The sequence below is a fragment of the Lutjanus erythropterus genome, chromosome 16 (assembly GCF_056507025.1).
Source record: "Lutjanus erythropterus isolate fLutEry1 chromosome 16, fLutEry1.hap2, whole genome shotgun sequence".
Classification (NCBI taxonomy): domain Eukaryota; kingdom Metazoa; phylum Chordata; class Actinopteri; order Lutjaniformes; family Lutjanidae; genus Lutjanus; species Lutjanus erythropterus.
The window spans coordinates 28,795,522-28,822,654 of NC_139332.1; the positions used below are offsets into that span (position 1 = coordinate 28,795,522).

General features: G+C 41.1%; 1 protein-coding gene across 3 annotated transcripts in view; it reads right to left on the reverse strand.

Annotated features, from left to right (window-relative positions):
• slc45a4a (solute carrier family 45 member 4a) overlaps positions 1–27,133 on the reverse strand; it is an 81,047-nt gene that overhangs the window by 35,553 nt on the left and 18,361 nt on the right. For all 3 annotated transcript variants that reach the window (XM_084739133.1, XM_084739135.1, XM_084739136.1), the window contains exon 3: positions 9,151–10,364. In XM_084739133.1, the coding sequence (XP_084595259.1) occupies positions 9,151–9,466 (316 nt within the window). In that variant the 5' untranslated portion in view covers positions 9,467–10,364. The remainder of the gene's footprint in view (positions 1–9,150; positions 10,365–27,133) is intronic.

A 27,133-nucleotide genomic window follows, 5' to 3' on the forward strand; every position in this document is an offset into this window, starting at 1 on the left:
TATGTAACAATTGCACATCCAAAAATGTGTACAGCAGTCCAAACATCAGGCTGGAGCCACAGACGGTATATTAAAGAGGCTAAAATCCTTTTTAACATACAGTTTAGGGTTGAAGCGAGTGGTTTCCCACTGCCGCCTCCTCCCCAGACACAAGAAGGCCGCAGGAATGATGCAAGAGCGCAAGACATGTATAACGTTGCAATCTGACAATAACAAGCGACGACGAGTCCTACAATGTACGTTCATCAGCTGTGTTAGCTGTCAGTTGTCCGTCAATGTCAACAAAAGCCCACTGCTCTAAAAACACACACTCTGAAGCGACCCTCTGCCTGCAAGAATCCACTAACAACCTGCTCAGTTTAACTGTTATAAACATCTGCTTCTTCTAAAATGATTTCTTCAGACTCGTAAACAGACACCAACCCATTCGTCAAACATTCTGCATTAATTTGAACTCTAATTACCGACTCCCACGCCCACGCTGCTGTGTATCATTACTGTAGCCTATAGCTATTACTTGTTGGCCAAAACATAATGTTGTGTGACAAAAATACTCATCTAGCACGCCCCCTGGCTACCCAGAGGAGGAGACTGAAAATCCAAGCTGAACCAGCCTGTAGTCCCTCCTTAACAGCGACTACATCACTGTGACAACACTGGCTGCAGAAAGAACAACAGATTTTGCAGCAGATTTTGCACCATGAACATGAAAAGTGACAAATTTTCCCCTTAAATGACCCCCTATGATTAAATCTGCCTCTGTAATGTTTTTTACTTTATTTTGTTTTTCCTATAATTTGTCTGTTGTAGTTCTGGTGGCACTTTTTTTTAACTTGACTTGTTAAGTAAGACTATTTCCACTAACATCATATTGAAGTAATGCACTTTTATAACATTTGCGTTCAGGGGAAAACAATCTGCACACAAGCACAAATGCCACGGACTTAATTAGTAGGACTATTATCTAGACCAAGGTTTTCAACGTGCAGCCTGCAGAGACATATTTACACCCTCCAAATGTTAAATGAAATGCATGCATTATATTTTAATCATTCCATTTCAATACATTCCCTTTCAATAGCCCACATTTAATACATGAATAATACATCAAACTGTGTCCGCCTAACAAGCATCTGTCAGGTAAGAAATGACAGCTTTCAGAAAGCTGCTGCTGTAATTTCAGTTCACAACTCAGCAGTTTAATGTGGAAGTGAGCTGGGAAAGTTACTGTGGAAAAAAAAAAAAACCCTGTATGGTACCATCTCTCGTAATCTCATTGACTCAAACTGTCTCTCACTCGTATCTCACTTTCAGCTCCATTAAGTCATTAGGTGATGCTCTTACTCAGGATTACGTTTTTAAAAAAGGCCAGTAGTAAAATATATCTTGAGACAGAGAGGTACAGTAAATCAAAGTCACTGCACAAGAAACAAAATCTTCACATTTCAGGTTGTTTTAGGAAATCATGAACGTTGTGTCCTCCAGGCTAAAGAAGTAAAGGACCATCGAGATCGTTACCAGCGCTACCTTCAAAAGCCAGCATCTGTGATGGTATGTGGGTGTGTTAGTGCCTGTGGCATCATGGGTAACTTGCACATCCATGAAGGCACCATTGATGCTGAAAGGTGGAGGAGGTTTAAAGCGGAGGTGAGCTGGGAAAGCCGCCACCAAAAAAAAAAAAAACACTGTATGGTTGACAAGAAAAGATGGTTTCTGCAAAACGGATCAACTCAGATACACAGATTAAGCGACGTGCTTTCTCTGCAAACAGCAGCCATAAATCATATGAAGGCTCCTTAAATTGGCACTGGGTCATCAAAACTTTGAGAACCCCTGTTTTTGTCCTCTGAGTAAACTGAACACAAGATGCATCAGGATGTGGGGCATCAGTCAGTCTGAACACAGTCACTCTACCGCTGTGTGGTGCGTCAATTAGTGGTTTAGCCCGAGAAATTAAATAAAGTTAAGGTCAAGACACTAATACAGTGAGGCTTCAGCCACAGAACCTGAATGAATAGAAGGACATTTCCTCTTGGATTGTAGTAATCTCCTTTAGTAAAGCCAAGACGGCCTCCAAAGACGGATAACGTTGCTGCAGAGCTGCCAGCCCTGGACTGCTATGGGTACCACATTGGTGGCATAGCTGCTGCTGCATGCACTGCTAGTTAGTCAAAGAACCAAATAAACAGATCAAGAATGAACAGGACTATTGGTGAAAAGGTGCCATTTAGGTCACCTTCAGACTGTCCCGATGCCCAATCAGACTGCCTGGGTCACACTACAGGACTCTTAAAGTGGTCAGATCGCTGTGCTGTTCACACCACACAACTTTCTGCTTTGAGTCTTGGTGTTGTTGTGGTTTTCACACTACATGACTGATCAGCAAGATCTTTCACCGGGATGAATCTCTGATGAGTCTGTCTGCTCTCCAAACTACTGTTTGTCACAAAAACACACACTAGAAGTGATTTTAGATCATTAATACTGGAGCATCAGTGTGCAGCATGTTACTGTTGTAGCTGCTCTAGATGGAGCAAACAACTTTATGACTACTTCTACTTTGCTCTACTGCTCTTCCCCATTAAGCTGATCCAGTGTTAAATATAAACTTACACTTGATGAGGTTTAACTTTTAAAATGGCTGCTATTTTTTAGATGAAAATAATCAAGTCTGTCAATTAATTCAGCCAATGAGTTTTTCTTAAAGGAGATAAATTAGAGCTTCTCCACTGAGCCATCATTACTGAGCTAAATAACTTTTTAGCTAGCTGGCAAACAATACAGTGTATAGTTTATTTTTTAGCCAACATTAGCTTAACAAACAATGCAATGTTCACATTTTAGCTAATGTTAGCTTAACAAGCAATGCAATGTTTTGTTATTTTTTTTAGTTAGCTGACAAACACTGTAATGTTTTGTTCACTTTTTTTTTTTTTTACCAAACTCATAAACAATGTAGGCTAATGTCTTGTTAAGGAATACAGAGGAGCCAAAAGTTTTAACCTGCTCGTTTGTACTTACTAGACCCAAACAGAATTTGACTTTATTTATTTTTTATTTTAAGCAGTTATTTATCATAAGCAAAGTCTATTTAATGATTTCTGTTTATATCACTGAACTTTTATTAGAGAGATTACTTTTTAATTGTGCAACAGCGCTCCACTTCATTTTAAATCTGGATTTATTCATGTTTAACCTAGTTTTGCTGAACTCTGAATAGAACTAATCTTAGATTAAAATAATCTTTGTTTGTGCAACACAGTCTAGACACAATAGCTGGACAAAATGATTTGACACGATTTTTGCAGAGCCTCAACATTAACTGAATATAATTTAATAAAATCTTCACTCTGCATTAAATTATATTTTATTCTCTACTGGCTTAGAGTTGTGTCCCCTCACTCATTATCACCTAATCCTAATTTTAACTCACATGTATTCATTCATTATATTCTGAAGCACTGCCTCATGTCTTTATTTGACTCACATAACAGGCTTTGTAGTCTCATAACATCCCTAAGTGGGAAAGTGAAATCGTGACCTTTTTGTATTTAATTCTACTGTTCCTGCTGTTAATGTGGAGCTGCTGTTAAAACCAAACACGAAGGCATTAGATGAAGTTATTTTTGATTTGTCTTCAGTGACCATCATGGTGATTTAACAGCATTCTCTGTGTCACTTTGGGCTCAGTTCTGAGAAAGCTTGTTGTTACGTAATACACCAAGCTCCTAACCAAAGAACAACACAGCACGCCGTCTGTACTCATCACCTCCTCTCCTCCTCGTTCCACTCTCTGCTCAAAAGCTGTTCCTCTTCTCCCTCCCTCTCTTTTCACTCCTTTACCATCTCTCGTAATCTCGTTTCTCATCATTGACTCAATCTCTCGCTCACTCGTATCTCACTTTCAGCTGCGTTAAGTCATTAGGTGATGCTCTTACTCAAGATTAGGTTTAAAAAAAGGCTGGTAGTAAAATATATCTAGTGACAGAGAGGTACGATAAATCAAAGTCACTGCACAAGAAGTAAAATCTTTACAAAAACGCCCCTGACAAGTCCACATATCAGATTGTTTTTGGAAATCATGAACATTGCGACCTCTGCACAAAAGAGGAACCAGCACTAACTTCAAAAGCCAGCATCTGTGATGGTATGTGGGCGTGTTAGTGCCCACGGCATCATGGGTAACTGTCACATCTGTGAAGGCCCCATTAATGCTGAAAGGTACAAACAGGTTTTGGAGCAAATGACGTGTTTTTCAGAGACGTCCCTGCTTATTTCAGCAAGACGACGCCAAGACACATTCGGCAAATGTTCCAGCAGCGTGGCTTCATGGGAAAAGAGTTCAGGTACTAGACTGACCTGCCTGCAGTCCAGACCTGTTTCCCAAATACAACTGGGACCCCCCTGCTCCTGTCCCAACTTTTTTGAAAGGTGTTGTTCATGAATTAGTGTGTATTTACAAAAAAAACAATAATCTTAATCAGTTTGAACATTAAATATCTTGTATTTGTACTGTGTTCAACTGAATATAGATCAAAACATTTTGCAAATCACTGCATTCTGTTTTTATTTACCTTTCACGCAATGACCAAACTTTTTTAGAATCAGGGTTTGCACATGAAAACACTGCTTTCTGCCAAAGTTAGATCTGTTTTGGTCATTTAACATGACAGATTTCTGCATTTCTCTGCGCATATGTTACAGGTTTAAAATAGGCAATGATGTGATTGGTCCAGCGGTCTCTTTATGAATGTCCCTGCCTTCAGGGGACGAGCCGGTGTCCTGTGAGTGACTGCTGCCAGCAGCTCAGAGACAGAACACAAACGGGCTCTGCATGACTCTCCACACAAGACCTTGTAAGGTAGAAGTTTCTTATCCTTTCTCTGCGTTGTGTAAATATGGGCTCCTTAACCAAACGGTGTCTGCTGCACACACACACACACACTCTCTCTCTCTCTCTCTCTCTCTGTGACCCCAGTGTTGTGGGGGTTACACACACACACAATGGCTTCACTCAGGGTGAGCCAACCAGCCAGCTTACCAACTATCCAGCTAATTCCAGTAGCTACAGTCAGTCTCCAGCATGCATGAGGCATTAAACACATGGAGGGGGGGTCGATATTTGTTATCCCAAAGCTTGGACCCCTGCCCACACTGTTGGAAACAGGGTTTGTTTTCATCTCACTGTGCCTGTTTGTTTGTCTGTTACAGTCTGGACAAAACAAACCTTTGTGGAAAAGTTGGTCATGATTGGTTGAAGAGGTGGGGGTAGAGGAAATACATGTTTGAAGACAATACAGAATCATTTTTAAGTGAATTCACTTTACAAAATTCACCTTAGTGAGCTGACCATGGATGTATTATGAGCACAAGAAAGTCATTGCAAAGAAATCTCTCAACGGTAAATAAAACACACCTTAAGATCACCTTAAAGGGCAACTATCTGTGTTTTCTTCTGGGGTTTTCATATGGAAACTCCCACTCAGCTGTTAGCAGAAAGCAGTGACACAGGTTAGAGCAGATTATATAGCAACATCATATAGAAACCACATCAGATTTTAGAAGGGTTTGGATGGTTTGAGATTTACCACTTTGTGGAAAACTGTGTGGGCAAAAGGTCCAAAAGAAAAACATTTTTCAACTCAAAACTGCAAGAATTTATGGATTTCACCATCTACAATCCGTAATCATCATTAAAAGCTTCAGAGAATCTGGAGAAATCTCTGCACATGCCCTAAAACCAACACTGAACGTGACCTTCGGCCCCTCAGGTGGCACTGCATTAAAAACTGTGTAAAGGAAACTACATGAGCTGTGGAACATGGTCAGAAAACACAGTTTGTTGCTGCATTTACAAATGCATGTTAAAACTCTGCCATGCAAAGCGAAAGCCATACATCAAGTACATCCAGAAACATTTCTCTGGGGCCGAGCTCATCTGAGACTGACTGACACAAAGTGGAAAAGTTTTCAGTTTTTGGAAATCTTCCTCATGGCCTCCAGGGTTAATCCAGATTGGTATCAGTTTAAACATCAAAAGTCAGCATCTGTGATGCCACGGGGGTATGTTGGTGCACATACCATCATGGCCAACTGTCACACCTGTGAAGGCCTCATTCATGCTGAAACATTGTGCATGCGGCTTCGTAGTAAAAGAGTTCAGGTACTAAACTGGCCTGCCTGCAGCCATATCAATGTAAAAGGTGATGATGCGTTGTTCCAGTGGTGAAAAAAAGAATTATTGTCATTTTCAGGTCACTGAAACATATGTGGTGCTGACTGATCTGAGATATTGATGCTGCAAACTGCATGGATCTCATGTCGCTCGTCACATTTCAATTACAGTCAGTGCAACGCGTAGCATACAACAAAATATTACGGAAGTTAAACATGTTGCACTGGTGTGTCTTAACAACTATAGTGTTTTTTTGGAGGTCTGCCATCTACTGATTGCAATCTACTTTCATTCATTTGGATGGAGGGCAATCCTCTCCACCTATGATCAGCATAAAAGGTCAGATTGAACAGCAGTCAATTGGCCTGACATGACCGGATTACCTCGACATATCAGTAATGAATCACAGCGAGACACGGCGAGTCTCTGTCCGCTTTAGTTTTATTTATTTCCCTGGACTAATCTGTAGCAGTTGTGCCTCCCAGTGGTTCCTAAAATCTTCTAAGAGGGGCTCATCCTGATCTACAAAAATAGGTTAGAGCAGCTAAATCGGGGCTAAAAATAGAACAAAAAACATGCAGCAACTCCCCTGCTCTAATACAACCACAGGAGGCAAGCCTGATACAGTAATTAAGATTCAAAAGATTGTTTTTATGAATGCCGCCATTATTTTTCAGTCCTGCATTGGAGCACAGCACTCCTCTGTAAAGCTGGAATTTTTTTTAACTTCCACCACTTGGCAGATCTCCGGACCGTCATTTTGAAACAACAGAAAATTGGAAGCGAGTGTCTCAAAGCCCGGTTTCCTGCGGCGGCTCATCCTGGGTGAGCCAGCCAGGAGTCACACGGTGGCCACAGAGCGACCTGCCACTCATGTCGCCTTGGTTATGTAAGATAGGAGATCACACTCAGCCACCGAGGAGGGGGGAAAGGAGAGATTTACAGAGAAAAGGAAGCAAAAGTGAGAATGGAGGGTTTGCATGGGAAGCGACTTGGAATTATAAACAAGGCTACGGCTATTTCAGCCTTTTATCTCCCTCCATTCCTCACTCTTATGTTCTTCCCCTTCTGCCCTCCCTCCTCTCCTCCTTTTCTCTCTTTACACCCCCTCCGTCTCCCCCTCAGGGCTCCAGTGTACTCCAGACAAAATTGGACATGGCAAAATCTCAAAGGCTGTCAAAGGCGACGCTGAGTGCAAATGACGGTACACTCACTGTGTCTGTCTGTGTGAGTGTAAGCTATCTAATCTCCTGGAAGATCCGGTGGAAGTCCATTTGAACAAGGTGAACACAAGGTGGGATACATCCAGCAGCTAAAATGCCTCCTTAAATGTCAGAACAACAAGACTCCCTGTTCTCACTCACAACCTATTTGATGTCTACAGTCATACTACTGCTTATTACTGTTTACAGGGCTGCAACATTTATATCCTGAATAAAAAGTTTATTATTCCTCGACTAGATGGTTGCAGCTTTTTTTTTTAAATAATCAGAATTATAATCTAAACTATTTCTTGACATTCTACAAACTTAAACAAATCCTTATTTACGATAGCTCTTTCAGGTCAAGGTCATTTTCAGCAGGCTAGTTAATCATCTAGCTTCTTTGCAGAGGTTTTGAGTAGAGCGTAAATAATTAATCCATTACTATTTTGATTATTTTTTTAACTGCTTGAAGGTCCACTGTGTAAGATGTACGGGCATTTATTGGCAGAATACAGCAAAAATGTAATATAATACTCAAAAGTATGTTTTCATTAGTGTGCGATCGCCTGGAATGAGAACTGTTGTGTTTTTGTGACTTTGGAAAGAGTTGTTTGTATCTACAGGGGGCACATGTCCTCCTCCACGGAGGCTGCCATGTTGCAACACCGCGTCTCTGCAGCAGCCCAGTGTGGAAAAATTAAACCCTGGCTCTACAGAGGGCCTTTAGGCTGGCTTTACATGCTGAAACTGAAGCTGAAAAGCCCTCTTTAACACTTGAAACTTGTTTGAAACACAGTGGCAACTGTTGCAAAAACTACTTACCTGCAACAGCCAATCAAAGCACTGATAACATTCTGACATTTTAACCGATTTTTACTGACGGATTTCAACTTTAAAACAGCTCATCACTAAAATGAACAGATTAATAAAACAGAAGATGATCTTTTGGATGTTTTCAGAAGGAAATTATTGTCATAAACTTCATGCAAGGTTAGTAACACTGTCAACAAACAAACATGAGTGAGGCAAAGTTTGCTTACATTGCAGATAGCAAGTGACTAACAATACTGCTAGCTTAGCTATAGCTATGCTTCTCACTTGATATAATTTAGTGAGAAGTTATTACTAAAAAAAAGTTACCAAACTAGCTAGGAAATTGTAGTGAAATTAACTATTTTGCAGTTAACGTTGTGTTGCATGAAACTTTAATTATTTTTTAATTTCCAAATGCTTCATGTCAAGTTGTACAGAAATTATTTCATGCAGTTTGCAACCTTAAAATAGTTGCATTTAAGTTTCACCAGGTAAAGTCAGCCTTATCATTACATGTGATTGGTTCCATTGTTTGTTTTTTTCTGCTTTTCAGTGTTTTATACAATTTTGAACTGACTATTGTGGGGATTCAAACTGCTAGCTGGAGAAAAGAAGACATTTAAAGATGTCATCATGAAATTTGGGATACTGTGGTAAGCATTTGTCAGCATTTTCTGATATTTTATAGACCAAACAATTTATTATTCATGTTTCAATTAATCAATTGTAAAGGTAATCGTTAGTTGAGGCCCTGGTTTTGACACTGCTGCATTTTAAAGGGTCAGAGGGCGTGTGAGCTGCACGACATGATGCCACTGCAGGTAGCAGGTGACTAAAGAGAAATTTCATCTGAGATTCACCACTTCCATCTTTGTTTTAATGTAAAGCACCAGTGTTTGCATGTAAACACAGAATATATGGTGTGAATCTGTGTGTGTGTGTGGGTTCTTCACTGACCTATCTGCAGCAGCACGGGCGTCACCAGCGCCGTCTCCATGGCGTAGCAGAACTCCCGGCCGAACATCACGGCCCCGTGCATCACCCATCTCTTCAGGGGGATGCCTTCGAGCGACCCCTCGCTCGCTGACTCCTCCCCTCCTCGACCACCTCCTCCGCCTCCCCCGTTTCCCAATCCATCCGTCTCGCCGGCTGCTCCTCCCTTCTCCTCGTCCAAGCCTGATGCTGTGGAGTTTTTGGCGTTAACCCCGCCCACCACAGATCCGACCTGCATAGCGTCAGCCTCTGTGTTCTGGGGAGGCATGGTGCAGGGCATGCAAGCAACGAGAAAACAAGCGCACCCCTTCTAACAAATCTGAGAACAATTACTTATAGCTAGCAAAAAAATAAATAAATACTTCCCTGCTTCCACAAACCACTCGTATCAAGGTAGTTACTGTAAAACTAGAAGTGACTTCCTGGAAGTAACTTAAATACAATCTTTACAAGCTACAAACTGCAACCTGTCGTAGTAACTTGTCGGTTTTATAGTAGTTAACCTACTACTGCTTCAAAAGAAAAGTAAAAAAAACTGTAACAGATAGTGTCCCAGCATGCAAGGTCTGAAAATCGAGGTCTAAAACTGAAAATCGAAAAGGCTACAGATGCTAAAAAAAAACATGAAGAGAAGCAATCGGTTGTCCTCTAAACAACTTGTCCTCCAAAAACACTGCAGCTTCAACACGTTTTAATCCTCCTTTGTTTCCCCACAGAGTCCAAAAAAAAATTAAAATCGGCTTTCCAAAGGCTTGTAGAAAATTCCCGAAGAATAACGGAAGCGGTTGAATTTTCACAGGAAGAGTGAGCGGTACATTCCAAGAGTGAGTTTGTGCATTTGCTTCTTTCTTTGTGTGTCAGGTGTGTTTGTGTGAGTGTGTGTGTATATGTATATGTATGTGCGTGTGTGTATGTGTAGGGGTGTGTGTGTGTGTGTGTGTGTATGTGTGTGTGTGTGTGTGTTTATGGCTTTTTTGTCATTGAGGTTTTCCCCCTCTTTATCTTACTGTCTATTACAAGCAGTAAAAATCCATATAGAAGACCATTCGGTGAGTTCCAGAGTCATTTTGTGTATTGAGGGCTGGAAGAGGCTGCAGGGGGAGGGGGGAGGAGGAGGAGGGCAGGTAGCAAAGGTGGGCGGAGCTCCTCTGAAAATCCCCATCGAATGGCTGATCAATCTGTAGCAAAACACACCAACGGGTGGAGAAGAGAGGGGGAGAAAAGAAGAGAAAACATCACAATTAGAACAGCAATTTAAAAAAAATTGTTAGCTTGGATTATCTGAAGTGGGATTATATGAGGTACTTATCAATTGTCGGTGTATTAGCTACAGTAGATTGGAGGAGCAGAGAGAAATACCAGCACAGAAGTGAAGCAATGTACCGTTATGGACAGGGTCAACAACAAAATGTATTTTAACCATTTAAAACAGGTCCACCCGAAAAAAACAAAACAAATCAAACTCATTTTACTTACTTTGCCGTTAGACAGCCTTTTCTGATGGAAAACTGCCATTATATACGCCAAATATCCCTCTCTCCAAACCAACCAAACTCCATTGGCAAAATCAGTCATTTCACCTTGCAGAACACAGGAGTTGCTGCCTCAGTCTATTCATTTGTTTGTCTAATTGTGTGACTTTGGTGAAGCCGAATCAACACTTTAAAACACCAAAGTCACACAATAACACAATCAAAATATCAGATCAAGGCAACAGTAGACCAGCAACTCCTGTTTTCTGCAGGGTAAAATTATTGATTTTGCTAATGGAGTTTGGTTGGTTTGGAGAGAGCGCTATTTCACTTGTTTAACAGCCATTTCCCGTCAGAAAACGTTGTCTGAAGGCAAGTTAAAGTGGTGAAAATAGTCTAAATACAGCTTGCATTTAAACTGGACCTTTTTCTAGGTGGTTAAAATATGTTGCATTGCTTAACTTCCATGCTGGTGGTCCTCTCTGCTTCTCCAAATGGGGGGCATGATGGACTGACAGCTGCTGTTGCTGTTAAGGGGGAAAATGTGTAGGATGATTTGTGCAATCTGGAGGAACCAATGTGTTTAAATCTTTGATACCACAGCTCAGACAAGCATAGACACTGATTATCAAAGTACAACATTACCTCAAATAACCCCCGACTATCCCTTTAATGTTCCATATAGAGCAGAACATGGGAGGTGTGCTGCGTATAAACAAAAGACAACACTGTATTTCTCCCGTCATGCCTGTATCTCAGGTTTGTCAACACCAACATATGAGATGCGTAAGCAGAGCGTGACATTATTTAGTATGCATCAGCTGGCACGTGAAGAAGAAGAAGAAGAAGAAAGAAGAAGTGGTGAGGATGTACCAACCACGCTATGTAGATCCCCTGGGCAAAAATGTCTGCTTTTCACAAGAACTGATATGCATAAATGCTCAAAAAGAACAACTGACAATTGGGCTTCTATAAAAAAAATGATGTCTGTGGGTGTTTTGACGCACATCATACGCTGGCTGTTATTTATTTATTTATTTATCCTTAATTGCTTTATCAGTGCTGCCTGAGGAAGAATACCATGCTTCAAACACGTTGCAATCCAGAATCGTTCCAAGTCCGAGCCTTTCTTGTGTGTTTTTCAGGCCCTTAAACATACCGTATCAAATGTTATCACTTTTCTGCATTCAGTGACTCCAATCCATTTTCTCTACTCTCAACACATTGAGCATTTTCTAAAAATGCAAAAAAAAAATTGCTTAATTTGGCGTTACTTTTGTGTGTGAAAAGGTTGCACAAATTACCAAAAAAACACCTTGTGATATCTCATGTTGCAGAGAAATGTTTTGAAATGTTTGCCTCCACTCAAATACAAGTGAGATAAGTGGAACAGTAAAATACTTTTTTTAAATTTAGTGCCCCCCCCCCCCCCCGACATTAAAGGGACACTTCAGATTATTTGAAGCGGGGTTGTATGAGGTGCTCATCCACAGTCAGTGAATTACCTACAGCAGATGGAGGTTGAAGCATAAAGGAAGCTAAGTAATGTTAAACAGCAAATTAAGAAGTGAAAAAATTCTAAATATAGCGAACACTTATAATAATATTAATTTTTTTAGGTGGCTAAGATTGCTACAGACCCCCACCATAGCAGTACACTGCTTGGCGTCTATGCTTGAACTCTTCTCTTGCTTCTCCAAACTGAGGCTGTACTGTCCTCCATCTACTACAGGTAATACACTGACTACTGATAAGTGCCTATAAACCATAAAATACCACCACTGTGGTTAATCTAGAGAAATGGGCTCATTATTTCTGCATATAGATGCTGCTTTTTTAAGTTCAAGCCCATGAGCAGCAGGCTAAAAGCTAACTAAACCTGGACAAAACAAAACAAAACTATCTGCATGACCCAGTTTTACAAGGATAAGCTAGAATAATGTGTAGGCCTATTTGTGCAATCTGGACAAAGCAACCCACATGTGTTTGAATCTGCGAGTGTTCAGACACACACACGTGTTCCCGCCTATGAAAAGAGTCCATTTTTAAACAGTGTAATTGGTTTGAGCACATGATTCATCCTCGCAGACACTCGGACAGTCTCTGAAACTGGACGGGGAGGATGAAAAGCACGCAAACAGAGGGCTTGTGTGTGTGTGCAGAGGAGAAATGAGAGATATGTTGACAGAACAAAAAACAGAAAGAGGAGAATAAGGCGCTAATAACATGCCTCATAGAGAGAGGGAAAGAGAAAAACAGCCTGCATGGATGTTCAATACAATTTCCCGCAGAGTTAAATTCCAAAGTATGTGTTTTTTTGTGCAGCGGGCCACTGGATTATAACCCATGGAGACAGCACGTTTCGTCACACCCAACACACACTAATGCTTGCCACGTGAACTGCACACACAAACACACATCATAACAGTGCTAAGACCCTCATCAAGCCTCTTAGGGAGAGATTGAGAAAGAAAACAAAATGAAAGAGAGGGAGGGAGGACAGGAAAGGAAAGGAGGGGAGGAGGGTTTGAGCAGGTGGAAGGTGGGAGGAAGCACGGAGGAGAGTTTGGAGGAGAGAGGAAGCAGAGGTAGAGGAACAGACGGACGCAGACGTAGAGAAGAGACAGACGGACATATGGGAGAGGGCGGAGGTCGGAAATATTCGCCTCTCCGGCCGTTCTTTACTTTCTCTGGTTCATCTCTCCTCTCCATTTTCAGCACTCTCACATGTCCCCATTAACATTCACGAAGCACTCAAGATGGTCATGAATATTTTATCCTCACACACACACACACACACACAGCCCCCTCCCCACCTGACCTCACACACTGCAGCAGATTACATAACAGCCCCCTCCACTTTACAGGCACACATACTGTAGCTATATATACGTGACAAATACACGCTAATTATCTGCTAAATTCTCTTAAAAATAGAGGACGACCACAGAGAGAACACCACAGCCTTCACGGTCGAAGACAGAACACGATGTGACGGCATACAAACAACAACAACAACAACAACAACAACATGTTCAGACCCAGCTGAGCGCTGTTTTCAAGTGGGAACAAGTTACGATCGAGTTGGGAAAATCCGAGGAGGGTGGAGATGCTGAAATTATAGGTTTGGTTTGTCACGCCTTGTTGAATGGTTCGCATGTTAATGTGATGTTTAACATTAAAAAGCAACAGCTGCAGCTTACAGTGTAAACAACTGGGAGTTTGTTCCAACACAATCCTGCCCAAAACAGTAAGGTTAAGGTTATGATCTGATTTACAACATTTAATCAGCTTAATTTGAGTGTCAAATTTACAGCATTTCTGAATAGCAATTACGACTACAACTTAAAATCATTATCATTATGAAGGATTTATGGAGAAAATAAAAAGCAAAAAAATGTTTGTTTCAGGCGCACAGCCACTTGATCTATGGTGGTATCAACTTTTTGAGGGCACAGGGGCCAAATGCCAGGGTCGTCAAATAAAACCATGATTTTAAGTTCACAGAAATAATGAATATACCTTAAGGGTTAAGGATGATTTTATTGGCAGCAAGGGAGAAAGAGACAGAGTGAATGGAGACAGACAGACTCCAGTCCAACACAGTTTGTTTCACATGAACACTTCTGTCCCTATTCGCACACTCCCTTTCTCATGCTCGTCCTGAGCGTCCTGTCCGTGCGGCATCGCACTTAAATCGCACTGCGGTTTTCCAGTGATTCATATCAGGTTTGAAATCTAACCGACCAGTGGTTGTGTGCCCAGGATTTCACTTGATGTTGCCCAATCAGAATCTCAACAAAAGATGCTAGTGTCTAAAAACTGTCGTGACACAGAAGAGGCAGAGGAGAGAACAAGTCACTGACGATGGGATGTTTTTTATGATTGATTGCGCAGCCCGAGTCAGCTGCATTACATTTACAAGCCGTGCCGTCTTAAAAAACAAACTCAGAAAAGCAAGAAGCAAACAAGGCAGTCGTGAAACATGACCATCTTAATTTATCTGCAGTACTGCAGGTACCATGAATGCAGTTGTGGTCTCTTAACATATTTCATGAAACAACATAAAGCATTATTTGCATCAGTAGTTGGGCGTGTTGCGAGTTGACACCTGCTCGGAATAATGAGGCAAAGAAATGGTAAACAGCACATGTTGTCGGGGTGCAAACAGAGATGAAACAGGAGCTGAATTTATTTGAATAATTTTGTAAACACATGAGCAGTGATTAATTCATCTGATCTGACAGGGAGACGTTTCAGTTGGAGGCTGTTTTGAAGTTTGCAGTAGAGTTTAAGAGTCTAATATCTAATAGTAGGTCATGTATGTCTGTAAATACACGAAATATGCAACCGTAATTGCATGCCGACAGGTCAAAGTAAACAAAACAGAAGTGAATGCGCTGTTATGCCTCCATGCATCTCTTTCTCTCAGCTGACTGCACTATCTGGCCTGCATCTGTAATTTTCACACACAGTCACACACAAAGCACTGAATGCTATCTGATTATAGGTGCGTATACGTAGCACCTGTCAGTTGTCCTATTGTTTCTGGGTGTTTGTGCGTGTGTGTGTCCGTAACATGAGCTCAGCTTATATTAAATTTCACCTCAGCTTTTCTAGGCGCCAAAATAAACAACATGCAGTCTCACGTGAGAGCGAAGGAGGACACAGGGGAAGGAAAGGTGAGGGCAGAGGAGAGATGAGAGGGTGGGGGTCAAAAATGTGCAGGAGCAGGATGGAGGTACGTTTTCCTACTCAATCCAAACAAACAGCTCGATCTCAAAAAAAAAAAAAGAAAGGAATCGACAATCACAAGTTGTTTTCATTTGGAAAAAAACAATTTCCTCTTTAATTTGATACCAAACATGAGTCATGTGTAGCTTTTTAGACCAAGTTTGATGCAAAATACTTCAAAAAAACACCAAGCAAAACAACAAGTAGCACTAAAACTGCTCTAAATAGCCATAATGAAATCAATGTCAGTCTGCCTCAAAGAAGACAAAGGAACTTAAGATCAGTTTTATAACACCACAACATTTCTCTGTTTGCTTGCCAAGTCCACATTCAAAGTCTGACAACCACAGATCCTGCGCTGGATAACACTCCGGTTTCAAAAGAAAACAGAAATGTCCCGCACTTTACCGTGTTTGGCCACGTTTTAATAATAAACAGCAATAACGTGGCAGTGTTTTTGGCAACTTATTTGAGAAAAATGCCTCATTTATATGTGGAAAAGTCACCACAACCCAGACAGCTGTCCCTACCAAGAGTTTGGCAAAGTTCTTCCAGGAAGTCTTCAGAGCCGTGTTTTTTTTTTTTGTTTTGTTTTTTTTTTACAAAAAACTCACAATCGTTTTCCACGATGCTGTAGTTTGTAGTGTGTCCAGCAATTTATGAGAAAAACTGCCAAATTTATATTTGGGAAAGTTGAAACCTGGTCAGTCACTTCTGTCACACTTTCCCCCTGGAAAACTGCATCAATCTCCGATGAATATTTCCACCTCCAGTTACTGCTGACAACCTAAAGTATCTACAATGCAAAGCTCAGGGCTTTTTTCATGTTTTAATACACTGGAAATTATTTAAAAATGATGGGTGCTCCCGGGTGCTTTAGTGAAATATAGAACGGGTGATCTAGGGTGCTATGGGGACTAGAGGGTTGTTGAGGTGGAAAATAGCCAGGTAATGTTAAATACTTGCCAAATAAGAGCCTTTTTTTTTTTTCCTCCGGCGAACAAAGAGAATTTAAAAAAAAAAAGAGACAGAAGATGTTCTGGAAACAAGCAGGAAGGAGAAAGGAGATGCCTGTGAAGTCCAAGGTCACGGACAAATTAAGAGTCTGTCGTTTCCTGTGTCTCACAGATCAACACACACACACAAGCTTTCTGATTCTGCGAACACACACACTAAATACACATAACCCAGGTCTATTTTAGTGAGTGTTTATTCTTGCGCCACAGACCAGATTACCTGTAACACCGGCGTGAAATCAGGCCAAGCTCGTTCTTTCTCGCTCCGTCTGCCCTCTCCACTCCCCTTCTCCGCCTTCTTCTTCTTCTACTGTAGCCCTCTCTCCATCTCTCTTACACGCAAACACGAGAAAACAGTCTGCAGCAAGCCCGGTCATGTATTGAATACAGTACCAGATTACCAGCGCCTTGCATTGTAAAATGCTCGGCATGTTGTCTGTGCTCTTGTGAAACTCCTTTGGCGTCCTTGAACTACAGGTAACATGATTCGTTTCTGCAGCGAGCGTTTTTCTGCCCGTCACTTGCCTTTTCAGTGATCTAAAGCCAAGAAATACTTATCTGGACAAAGAAGTGAAGCTGGGGAGGGATGAGTAAACGGCAACCTCAACAGCTAAACCCAACTACTTGATTTAACTGTAAATCAAGGCAAAGGGTCCAAAATAAAGTTGTACTTAAGCTTAAAGTGGAGCATTTCACCAAAAAAAGTAATTCAAATTAAGTAAAGTTAAAATTTTAAGGCAGCCCTGACACTAACTTTTGATAATAATAATAAAAAGACTTTCTTGCTTCTATGATATGAAGTTACTGCCATTGTAAAACATTTGTAGTATTCATATTATCATAAGAAACTCCTTGCAAGAAAAACCTTTAAAAAAATGTCCCAGCCCTTTTTCTGCAAGAAAAAATTATTTTCACAATCAATCAAATTGTTGATTATTTTCTCAATTAATCATTTGATCCATAAAGTTTCAAGAAAGAGTGAAAAAGAAGCCAAAGATAATCAGTTTAATATCACAGAAGACTAAGAACTATCAAATATTCACACTGAAGAGGTGAGAATGAATTTTTAGAATTTTTGCTTTGAGAATTTTAATTAATAATTTAAAAACCTTCAGAAAGAGGAAGGCACTAAATCACAAACTGCTGACTTGCTTTAAGGCCACTAAATGTTTGCATAGCTTGGTGTGATAAACCTGGAAACAATAGATCATATATTAAATACGATTTCAACTTATTTACTATACTGTTTTGGCTCCAGCTCACTATTAGGACTCATTTTTGTACATGCCATTGTTACATAATGCTCCTCTATGCTGTGACTGTTCTGTCAAAAATCAAGAAAAGTAGTTTTATTTGCCTGACTGCAACCATCGGCATCATTTTTGTTGATTCAAGCAATCAGTCAATCAACAGAAAACAATTTTGATCATTAATTAATGCAAAAGGTCAAACATTTTTGGTTCCAGCTACTCAAATGTAAAGACTTTGTGATTTTCACTGTTTTATATGATTGTAAATTCAATATATTTGGGTGCAACAAGCAATGTGAATGAATATAACCTCCTTGGACACTTTACAGACCAATCAATGACTCTATAAAATATTAAATAATCTTTAGCTGCAGCCTCCATCTGTGTATATCAATCTTTGTGAGTCTGTTAATGAGCCTCTGTGTGTTTGTTTGTCTACATCTTGTCATCCGACTTCGAAAACCCCATCACTATTCCATCGGCTTGTGTCTGGACATGAGTTCAGGCGTCACACACACCAGCGAGGCACGTGAACGCTCTGCCAACACGAAACACAACAGCACTGACCCATACAGAGCTGGATATACATTACAAAGCTGAAGACCTCAGGATCAAGTTCACATACTGCTGTGGCCAATGGATGCTTGTGTCTGGGATCTACATGTGTGTGTGTGTGTGTGTGTGTGTGTGAGGGGGGAAAAAAAGGAGAGAAAGAGGAAAGAGGGACAGACAGTGAATGAAAATAAAGAGAGCAGTATTTTGTTACCGTGAGAGAGACACTAGATCACGATTTTTCAAGCAATGACCTGATGTGACGCTTTACCTGGTTCGATTTGGGAGTATCTGTGGGCCTGAAGCGCCCGTGAAATCCAAGAAATCCCTTCAGGTAGAACAGATAGGTTCACACCAGAGGCACAAAAGCCAGAAAATAATGTAATCTTGTTTTATAAATTGCCACTGGGAGCTATAGGATGTCCGCCCTCTATTAACTCTCATTTCAGTTCAGACTCTTGTAACAAGAAGCTACTTTTCAGTTACTCATGATAAGAGTGTTTAAAATTGTTCTTTAGTTTTGTTATTGTCTCTTTGTTAGTGTCTCATTACATCAACTGGTATAATATCAACAGGTGTACTGTATGAGCATATACTTTTTGACTTGTATTCAACTGAATATAGTATAAAGACAAGATTTTTTATGTTCAAACCGCTAAACTTTATTGTTTTTTGTAAATACACATGCATTCTGAATTTGAACAAAAGGCTGGGAAAGTAGAGGAAAGCTTGAACGCTCATGCTGAGGCCAGACTACATGATATCAGCCAGATTACAGCAAAACCCTGAAGACACAGGCCGTCGGATAAGTTCAGAAACGATCGATGGGCACCAGGCGTGACAACCGATCATTTCATCCGGTGTACTGTGTCATAATGGACGACAACCAATGCCGCATCTAGTGGCCCTTTTCCATATACAGAGCTGGCCTGGCTCGACTCAGTAGCCCAGCACGGCTGTAAAGCGGTGGCTACACCGTTCATATACGTCTCTGGGACAAACACACTCTTTCCTTACATTCTTCACAATAAAAGTGCTTTCATTATGAAGCAGCACAAACAGGAAATGTTTTCATTCAGAGGTTTCATCAGCAGTAAGTTAACACAACTCTGACACCTGGAAGCGAATATGAAACGGCAAAATTGCTGAGCTTCAACACATTGTGAAAAACTGTGCGGGCAAATAGTCCAATGGTTTAAGAACATTTTTCAACATGAAACTGCAGGAATTTATGGATTTCATCATCTACATCATAATATCATTAAAAGATTCAGAGAATCCAGAGAAATCTCTGCTCATAAAGGGGCAGGGCTGAAAACCAACACTGAATGCAGATTACCTTAACCCTTTATTTATAAACAAATAAAGGATACTGCATGGACTCAGGAACACTGTTGCCAGTAAACACTGTTTGTCGCTGCATCTACAAATGCAAATTAAGATTCTAGCATTCAAAGTGAAAGCCAAATATCAATAACATCCAGAAAACACTGCAGACTCCTCTGGCCTGAGCTCATCTCAGATGGACTGACACAAAGTGGAAAAGTGTGCTGTGGTCTGACGAGTCCACATTTCAGATTGTTTTCACAGATCAAGGACGTTGTGTCCTCCAGGCTAAGGAGGAAAAGGATCATCCAGATTGTTACCAGCACTAACTTCAAAGGCAAGCATCTGCGATAGCGTGTGGGGGTGTGATAGCGCCCATGGCATCATGGGTAAGTGTCACGCCTGTGAAGGCCCCATTAATGCTGAAAGGGTAAATACAGGTTTTGGAGCAACATATGCTGCCATCCAGTCTATTTCAGAGACGTCCCTGCTTATTTCAGACAATACGAAGACATACTCTGCACATGTTACAACAAAGAGTTCAGGTGCTAGACTGACCTGTCTGCAGTCCAGACCTGTCTCTCATTGAAAATGTGCGGTGCCTACCTATATTCAACTGAATACAATGCAAAGAGAAGACATTTAATGTTCAAACTAATTAACTTTTTTAGTAAACATGCACTCATTCTGCATTAGATACTCACAGAATGTCCCAAAAAAGTTGTGACAGGGTCATGTTTTCCACTGTGATCCATCACATTTTTTTCACAACACTCGTTAAGCATTTAGGAACTGAGGACACTAATTGTTGACATCTTGAAAGTGAAATTCTTCTAACTCTTGCATGATGTTGATGCAGGCTTTATCTCATGGTTGTTCGAGCATTCAGGATCATTTATGCATTCTTCTGTGTATGGAGATGCTTTGCAAAACAGGTCATGTGGACAAAATTTTGTTTGAACACAGGGGGAAATATCCATCTTAAAAAAAATACTCATATATACGTTAACGTTGAGCACAAAAGAAAGTTGAGGACATGTGATGTTTGTCAAAATCAGAGACACACCTTTGTTGATATGGAAATGATGTGGTTTTAAAGTTTGATGCTTGCCCGTGTGTGTGTGTGTGTGAGCGAGAGAGAGAGAGAGAGAGACAGAGAGAGACAGAAAGAGAGAGGAGAAATTCAGCTAAATGTCACTGACAGATGTTTAGTCTTACTGGCTCTTCTGTCTGTTACTGGGATAGAGTGACTGGAGCACAGAGGCTCTTCAGTCTTCAGTGGCATACTCTTTCCCTGTTTCTTACACACACACACACACACACACACACACACACACACACACACACACACACACACACACACACACACACACACACACACACACACATATCTGACAGAAGAGAACACAGCTTCAGGACGTCTACACCGACAGAAAAACATGTCAGCACATAGGCTGCCCTTGCAAAACAACGCATGCATACAAACACTTCAACATTCTCATGCTGCTGCTTCATGATGATATTCCCATGAAAAATAACCATATTCCCAGCTTTGGGAAGCAGATGGCCGGGATAAGCACCAGAAAGAGGGAGAGAGAGAGAGAAAGGGAGGTAAACACAGAGTGGATGTGTGCATTATGGTGCAGTGCTGCTGCAGTGCAGAGACCATGAGGGGGGGCACATGTGTATCAACGTGCACTCCCGTCAATGACAAATCCCTTACTCATAACACAGGGCTTATATCACTATACTGGCTGGTATGAATGTGACGTAATACACCTGCTGTTCACATACATGCACTCACAAACACAAACACAAACACACACACGGGCGAGTACATATTAAACATTGAAGAGGACCACCCACTGAGTTGGTTTTATCCCCATGACGCCCTCGCAGATCTAAATTAATCTTCAATCTCAGCCTCACCTGAACCTCACAGCTGCCTCCTCTAAAAATAGAAGCTAAACGTCTTCCCTCACTTTAACATTTGGCCGTCATGACTGACGAAAGGACAAGATGAGTGCTGACATTGTTTCTGAGTCCAAGGTCAGTAAACGTCCATCATTCCTCCTCCTACAGACAGGATGATCAAGTCTGACAGATCAGTGCAGATCTATATCTGCACACAGCAAGTGCAACCTGCACTGCACAAAAAAACACCACTTTGTTGTGACACATTAAAAATGCATTGGAGTACAGATGCTTTTTTTCCCTATTATCTTATTATGTAGATTTAAACCCTTCTAAGTACTGAGTGCACTCAGATCACTGTTTTACTCATGAACGGAGCCATTATGCAACACAAAAAAGGGTATCACTTAATTAAAAATTTAGCTGATTGTATAAAATTATAATCAAAAAAAGAAAATATATAAAATGATGTTTTTCTACAAAAAAGAAAAAAATATTTTCAACCACTGACAAAATCTACAATAGGCTACAAAGCTCTCTAGTAAAAATATCAAAAACCTGTTTCTGCTGTGTTTTGTCAGCCTGTACAGTCGTCTAAAGCATCTTAGAGGGCTTTCATACCACCAAAGTCCAGTTTGATTGGTAAGTGTGAACTCTGAGTACTGGGGATGCTGTTTGTTGATTCGTGCCCGCCTCTGTCTGAAAAGGTAGTCTGGGGCACTGGTTGTGCGTGCTCGAGCACGATCCGCATCGGGTGTGAAAGCAAATGGACCAAAACACGGAAGTGGGCCCGCCTCATGCTTTTAGCCACAAGGCGAGAGGGTCGTTGCTGACAACGGTCGACTCCAGTGCATCTGAGATCTTGCAGTACAGACCATCAAATTAGACACTTTCAGAGCGTTTGAGAATGAAGTCTTACAATATTGCATGATTGCAGCATTAAGTCAGTAATGTTAGCCAATGCTAACTACATTAATAGGTTCTTCTACACTCTTCATGTGTACAGATGTGCAAACCGAGATAGTAACTGTGAGCTTACTGATTAATCTTTCAAGAAAACTTTAGTTTAATATAAAAGTTATCAAGTGTAACAGTGAGGAAATGATAACACAAGACATGTCTGACCTGACACAGCCACTTTTTGTTAGCTAACACACGTCACACACCTGGTTCTCCAGATGTTTTCCTCACCCTACAACTCCTTTTTTCACCGACTATAAGACATTGACCAGTTTTATGTGTATTATTGATGAAACCTCATAAAGCTAGCATTGAGAAACATGTTTACTGTAGTTAAACTTGACCTAGCTTGGCTGCTCTGCTTTCTGTAGGGTCAAGTATACTGTACGGGTTATGTTCAACTGCGGTGTTAGCAGGTCTGCCACCTGAAGCCTTCTGTGGGTCAAGAGGCCTGAGGCCCAAAATGGGACTCAGGTCTATTTTGGTGGTGCTACAGGTTCAAGACATATGTTAGCTATGCTAGCATAAACATTAGCAGAAATTATTGGACAGGAGAGGAGAGGATTCTGCTGTGTGTGGTGTCAGCTAGATTTGCAGACAGTTTTAGCCCAATCATCCCTGTGTTTATTTTTACCCTAGCTGGCTAATAGGCTAGCTAGTTAACACTCTGACTGGCCCACACCCACAGGTCACACCTAGAGCAGTTAGCACAACACAGTTAGCTAGCTATCTAAACCATCTTGCTTTTAAACGAAACAAACATCACTAACTTTTAGCTTCCTTCAGCTCATTTTGGTCTTTTAGCCAGTTAGCTAATTTCTCAACATAGTTAGCTAACTAAACCATTTTTATTTTAAAAGAAAAACATCAGTAACTTAGTTTTCTTCAGTTTATTTTGGCCTTTTAACCAGTTAGGTCATTTTCCAAAAAAAAGTTAGATAACTAAACATCCCGATTTCAGTAGAAAAAAAAATCTTACTTTTAGCTTTCTTCAGTTCATTTTGGTGTTTAACCCAGTTAACTAATTTTCCAACACACCTAGACAGTCAAAGCTTCTTGTTTTTAAAAGAAAAACATTACAGACTTTTGGCTTTCTTCAGTTCATTTTGGTCTTTTAGCCAGTTAGCAAATTTTCTTGCTACATTAACTACATGCTACTGTAGGTTTAGGCTAAAGCAAAAATAGCATTTCAAAGCCTGTATCTACACAGGTAGAAGGTGACAAGAGCTTTATTGAAAATACAGTTTTTAATACACTATTATTCATTAAGCAACAGCAGACTGTCCTGGAAACTGAGGGCACACATGCAAACATATACACAGTTATTTTAATCCACTGCCTGCTGATCCCAGCCTGTCTAGACAGTGTCAATGTAGTGCCTGGTGTCTCAAATTTAGTTAGATTTTTATGTAATCTGCTGACCCAGATGCTTTTTTTTTCACCCACAACTACTTAGTTTTTGAACATTAGAAGTCATGATTTGTTAGCATGGTGTGTTAAAACTCCTGCAGGTCTGGATGTTTGAAGCTGGTTACAGTGAAGTTTTGACAAGCTGCTGACAGCAGCCTTGGCCTACTTCTACATCGGAGTCACGTTACTGGCTGTGTGTCACCCTCACCACAAAACCACACACACACATATACACAAATGCACACACGCACATACACAGGGCTATATAACTCACCACCCCAACCCTCATTTGTGCCCCCTCTGACTACAGTTACCCCTACCCAACATCACATTACTGCACCCCCTACATGCATCCTGTCTTGGGGGGGGGGCTGCTGCATTTTAGAGGGAATGTGTGCGTGTTTGTGTGTTCGTTTGTGTGTGCATGTCAGTATCCTCCCCCTTGCAGCCCCCTGAGGCCTTTACCCACAAGGGAGCAGCCAGCCAAACACAAGATAGGAGAGAAAAAAAAAAAAAAAAAAGGAGAGAGCGTGCAAGGAGGTGATACAGATCTACTTTATGTGTCTCACCCTTTGTGGGTGTGTTTTTGTGTCTTTACAGCCATTAGTGCAGTTCAAAACAAAAACACAACCCTAAACCCGCCTTAGAGTAAGTTCAGACCTCATTAATAGACTCTCATTCTGTATAACCTACCACACAGTTCACCACATGAGCCAACTTAAAGCAGCTAAACACTGATGTAACGGTAAAAACTGTCACAAACACAACAGCAGGTTTGAAAACAAGCCGCAAGATTCATAGCCACCTGCACAGACCTGTTCAGGACCGTGTCAGACATAAAGATTGTTTTTAAAGTTTTTAACCCCACCCACACGTCTAATGGAATATTCCACGGTAAAGCTCACATACATACACACATGCACACACACACACGCATGCGCACACATGCTTGATGCTGATAAAGGCCAAATGAAATCCACAGCACCAAACTGCTTGACCTGCATCTCTCTCACTTAAACACAAAAAGTACAATCATCAAAATGTGCAAATAGATGATTTGAAAAAAAAACAAACAAACTCACACTGCAGCGATGATGTCCATAATAATGTATGGAAATTAATCTTCATATTATATGTAGCCAAGTGAACAGGGGTTACTGTGTTTTTTTGTGTTAGCTGAGCCCTAATAGAATGTGTACTGTCACTTTAAGGCCAGCCAGGTTGAGAATCCCATGAGAATTAGGAAGTCACACGAGACACGATAACTCGCGCGAACCGTCGTCTTCCTAACACAAACAATGGAGGAGAGGTGTGTTTCTTGTCTGTGAGAGTGTTTGAAGAGTGTGAACCGAGAAAAACGTTTATCACAGAGGAAATAAGTGACCGAGTGAAAGAGTTAGAGCGGACCGGTAACTGAGCCGTCTGACGAGCGTGTGTGACTGAAGACTTCGTGTTTAGTTCTCATCAGTCGAGGGTTTGTGTGTGGTCTCCAGTGTGTCGGGAGCCGCCCTAGACGACCACGGGTCAGCGTAAGTGGCATATAGTTTACTGAAACATTAGTTACGGTTACATTTTCGGTGTTAAATGTTGTTTATTAAGCTATATGTTGTGTTACCCATATAGAGGGGAGACAGAGAGCCGTGTGTGCGTGTGAGCTGCATCCAGGTGCAGGGTGAGGCTCTCAAGCTACAAGCTAGAGTAAGTGAGCACATGATTTTGCTTTCTGAATGTACTGCAAGTTCATTAAAGGTCACAGTAAAAACATATTTTGCACCGAGATATATAAAAATGTACATTAAAGTTATTTCATGGTGCATATTAAATTAATTCATGAAGTTTACTGAGTTAAAACCTCATGTGTATTGTAAAATGTGTCTGATAAAATGAGGAGAGTGGCTTAAAAATGTATTCATGTTAATTAATGTATTTTATTTCCTGTTTACATAGGAATAGGCCACTACTGTTGTTTGTTTTACTTGTTTTTGTTTTGTTTTGGTTGGTTTTGCTTGTTTTATACGGAGACATTCATAAGATATTCAGAAAAGACAAGAAAGAACTTGTTTTATTTTTTTTTTATTTGACTGTACAAACATTTCTCTCAAAATTAGAGAATTAATGCTGTGCTCGTTTGAGGGCAGTCGGGGTATTAAAGATCCTACTAAAATTTATTTTTTGTGTCCGGTCTCCTCCCTCGTTGGCCTGGCCACACTAATTGGTGTCAGAAGTGGGATACCCTGTTTAATTTTGAGATTTTAGTCAGACAGAGAAGTTACATAGAACAAACAAACAACAGTAGTGGTGAAGACTGGATCAGCGCGTGGTGTTCCTGAAGTGGCTGTGCGGGCTGGTGATCCAGGACGAGAGGAGCGTCTGCATCGCTGACGTGGATCGCTGGAGGAGCTGATCGTCTGGTGTCCCCGTCCCAGAGACTTAGACTGAGAGACATAGAACTTGCTACTGACTGTGTTATTTCCCTGCAATAAAGACACAATAAGACTTTTCAAAATGTCAGAAGAAGACAGGGGAGCGGCTGCTCCTGGAGTGTCCAGTGACGAGGAGATGGACAGCGCCACTGCTTCTGTGCAGGGGGATGAAGGTAACCCTTTGGTACAGCAGCTGCAGTCACAAATCCTGGAATTAAGTAAGAAACATGATGAAGTTTTGTCCAGCATTGCTAATTTGGGTGATGTTCAAACAAGATCTATTGTTTACATTCCAAGAGAAAAACACATTGTACCATTTAGTGGTGAACCAGGTAAAGATGTTTATACTGTAGATGAGTTCATAGAGGAGGTAGAGAGGGCAATGAGAACGAGGGGCCTACGCAATCAGGATCAAGCAGATTTTGTCCTCTCACTGTTAAGGGGTCCGGCCTTAGAAGAAGTCAAGTTGTGCATGAGGGGACAGGTGTGGGAACCAAGTGATCTATTCACGTGCCTTAGGGGAGCCTTCAGGGAAAAGCGCAGTACCCCACAACTGTTGCATGCGTTCTATGCCCGTAGACAGTTAGAGGGAGAGGACCTAAGAGATTACTCCCATGCACTCTCACAGCTGCTTAACTCCGCCCTCCAACAGTCCTCTGATGCAGTAGCTGACACGCAGTTAGCACTTAGAGACCAGTTCATTGAAGGTGTGCGCGATTCCGCCCTCCGACGCGAACTCCGAAGGCTCGTTAGAGAGAAGCCGCAGTCTAGTTTGTTTGATGTCCGTGAAGAAGCCATCATGTGGGCTCTGGAAGACCGTCCTCGGAGCTCAAATGTAGCACGAAGTAGAAATCTAGTTGGTGCTAGCCCCAGTGAGGTGACAGAACAGA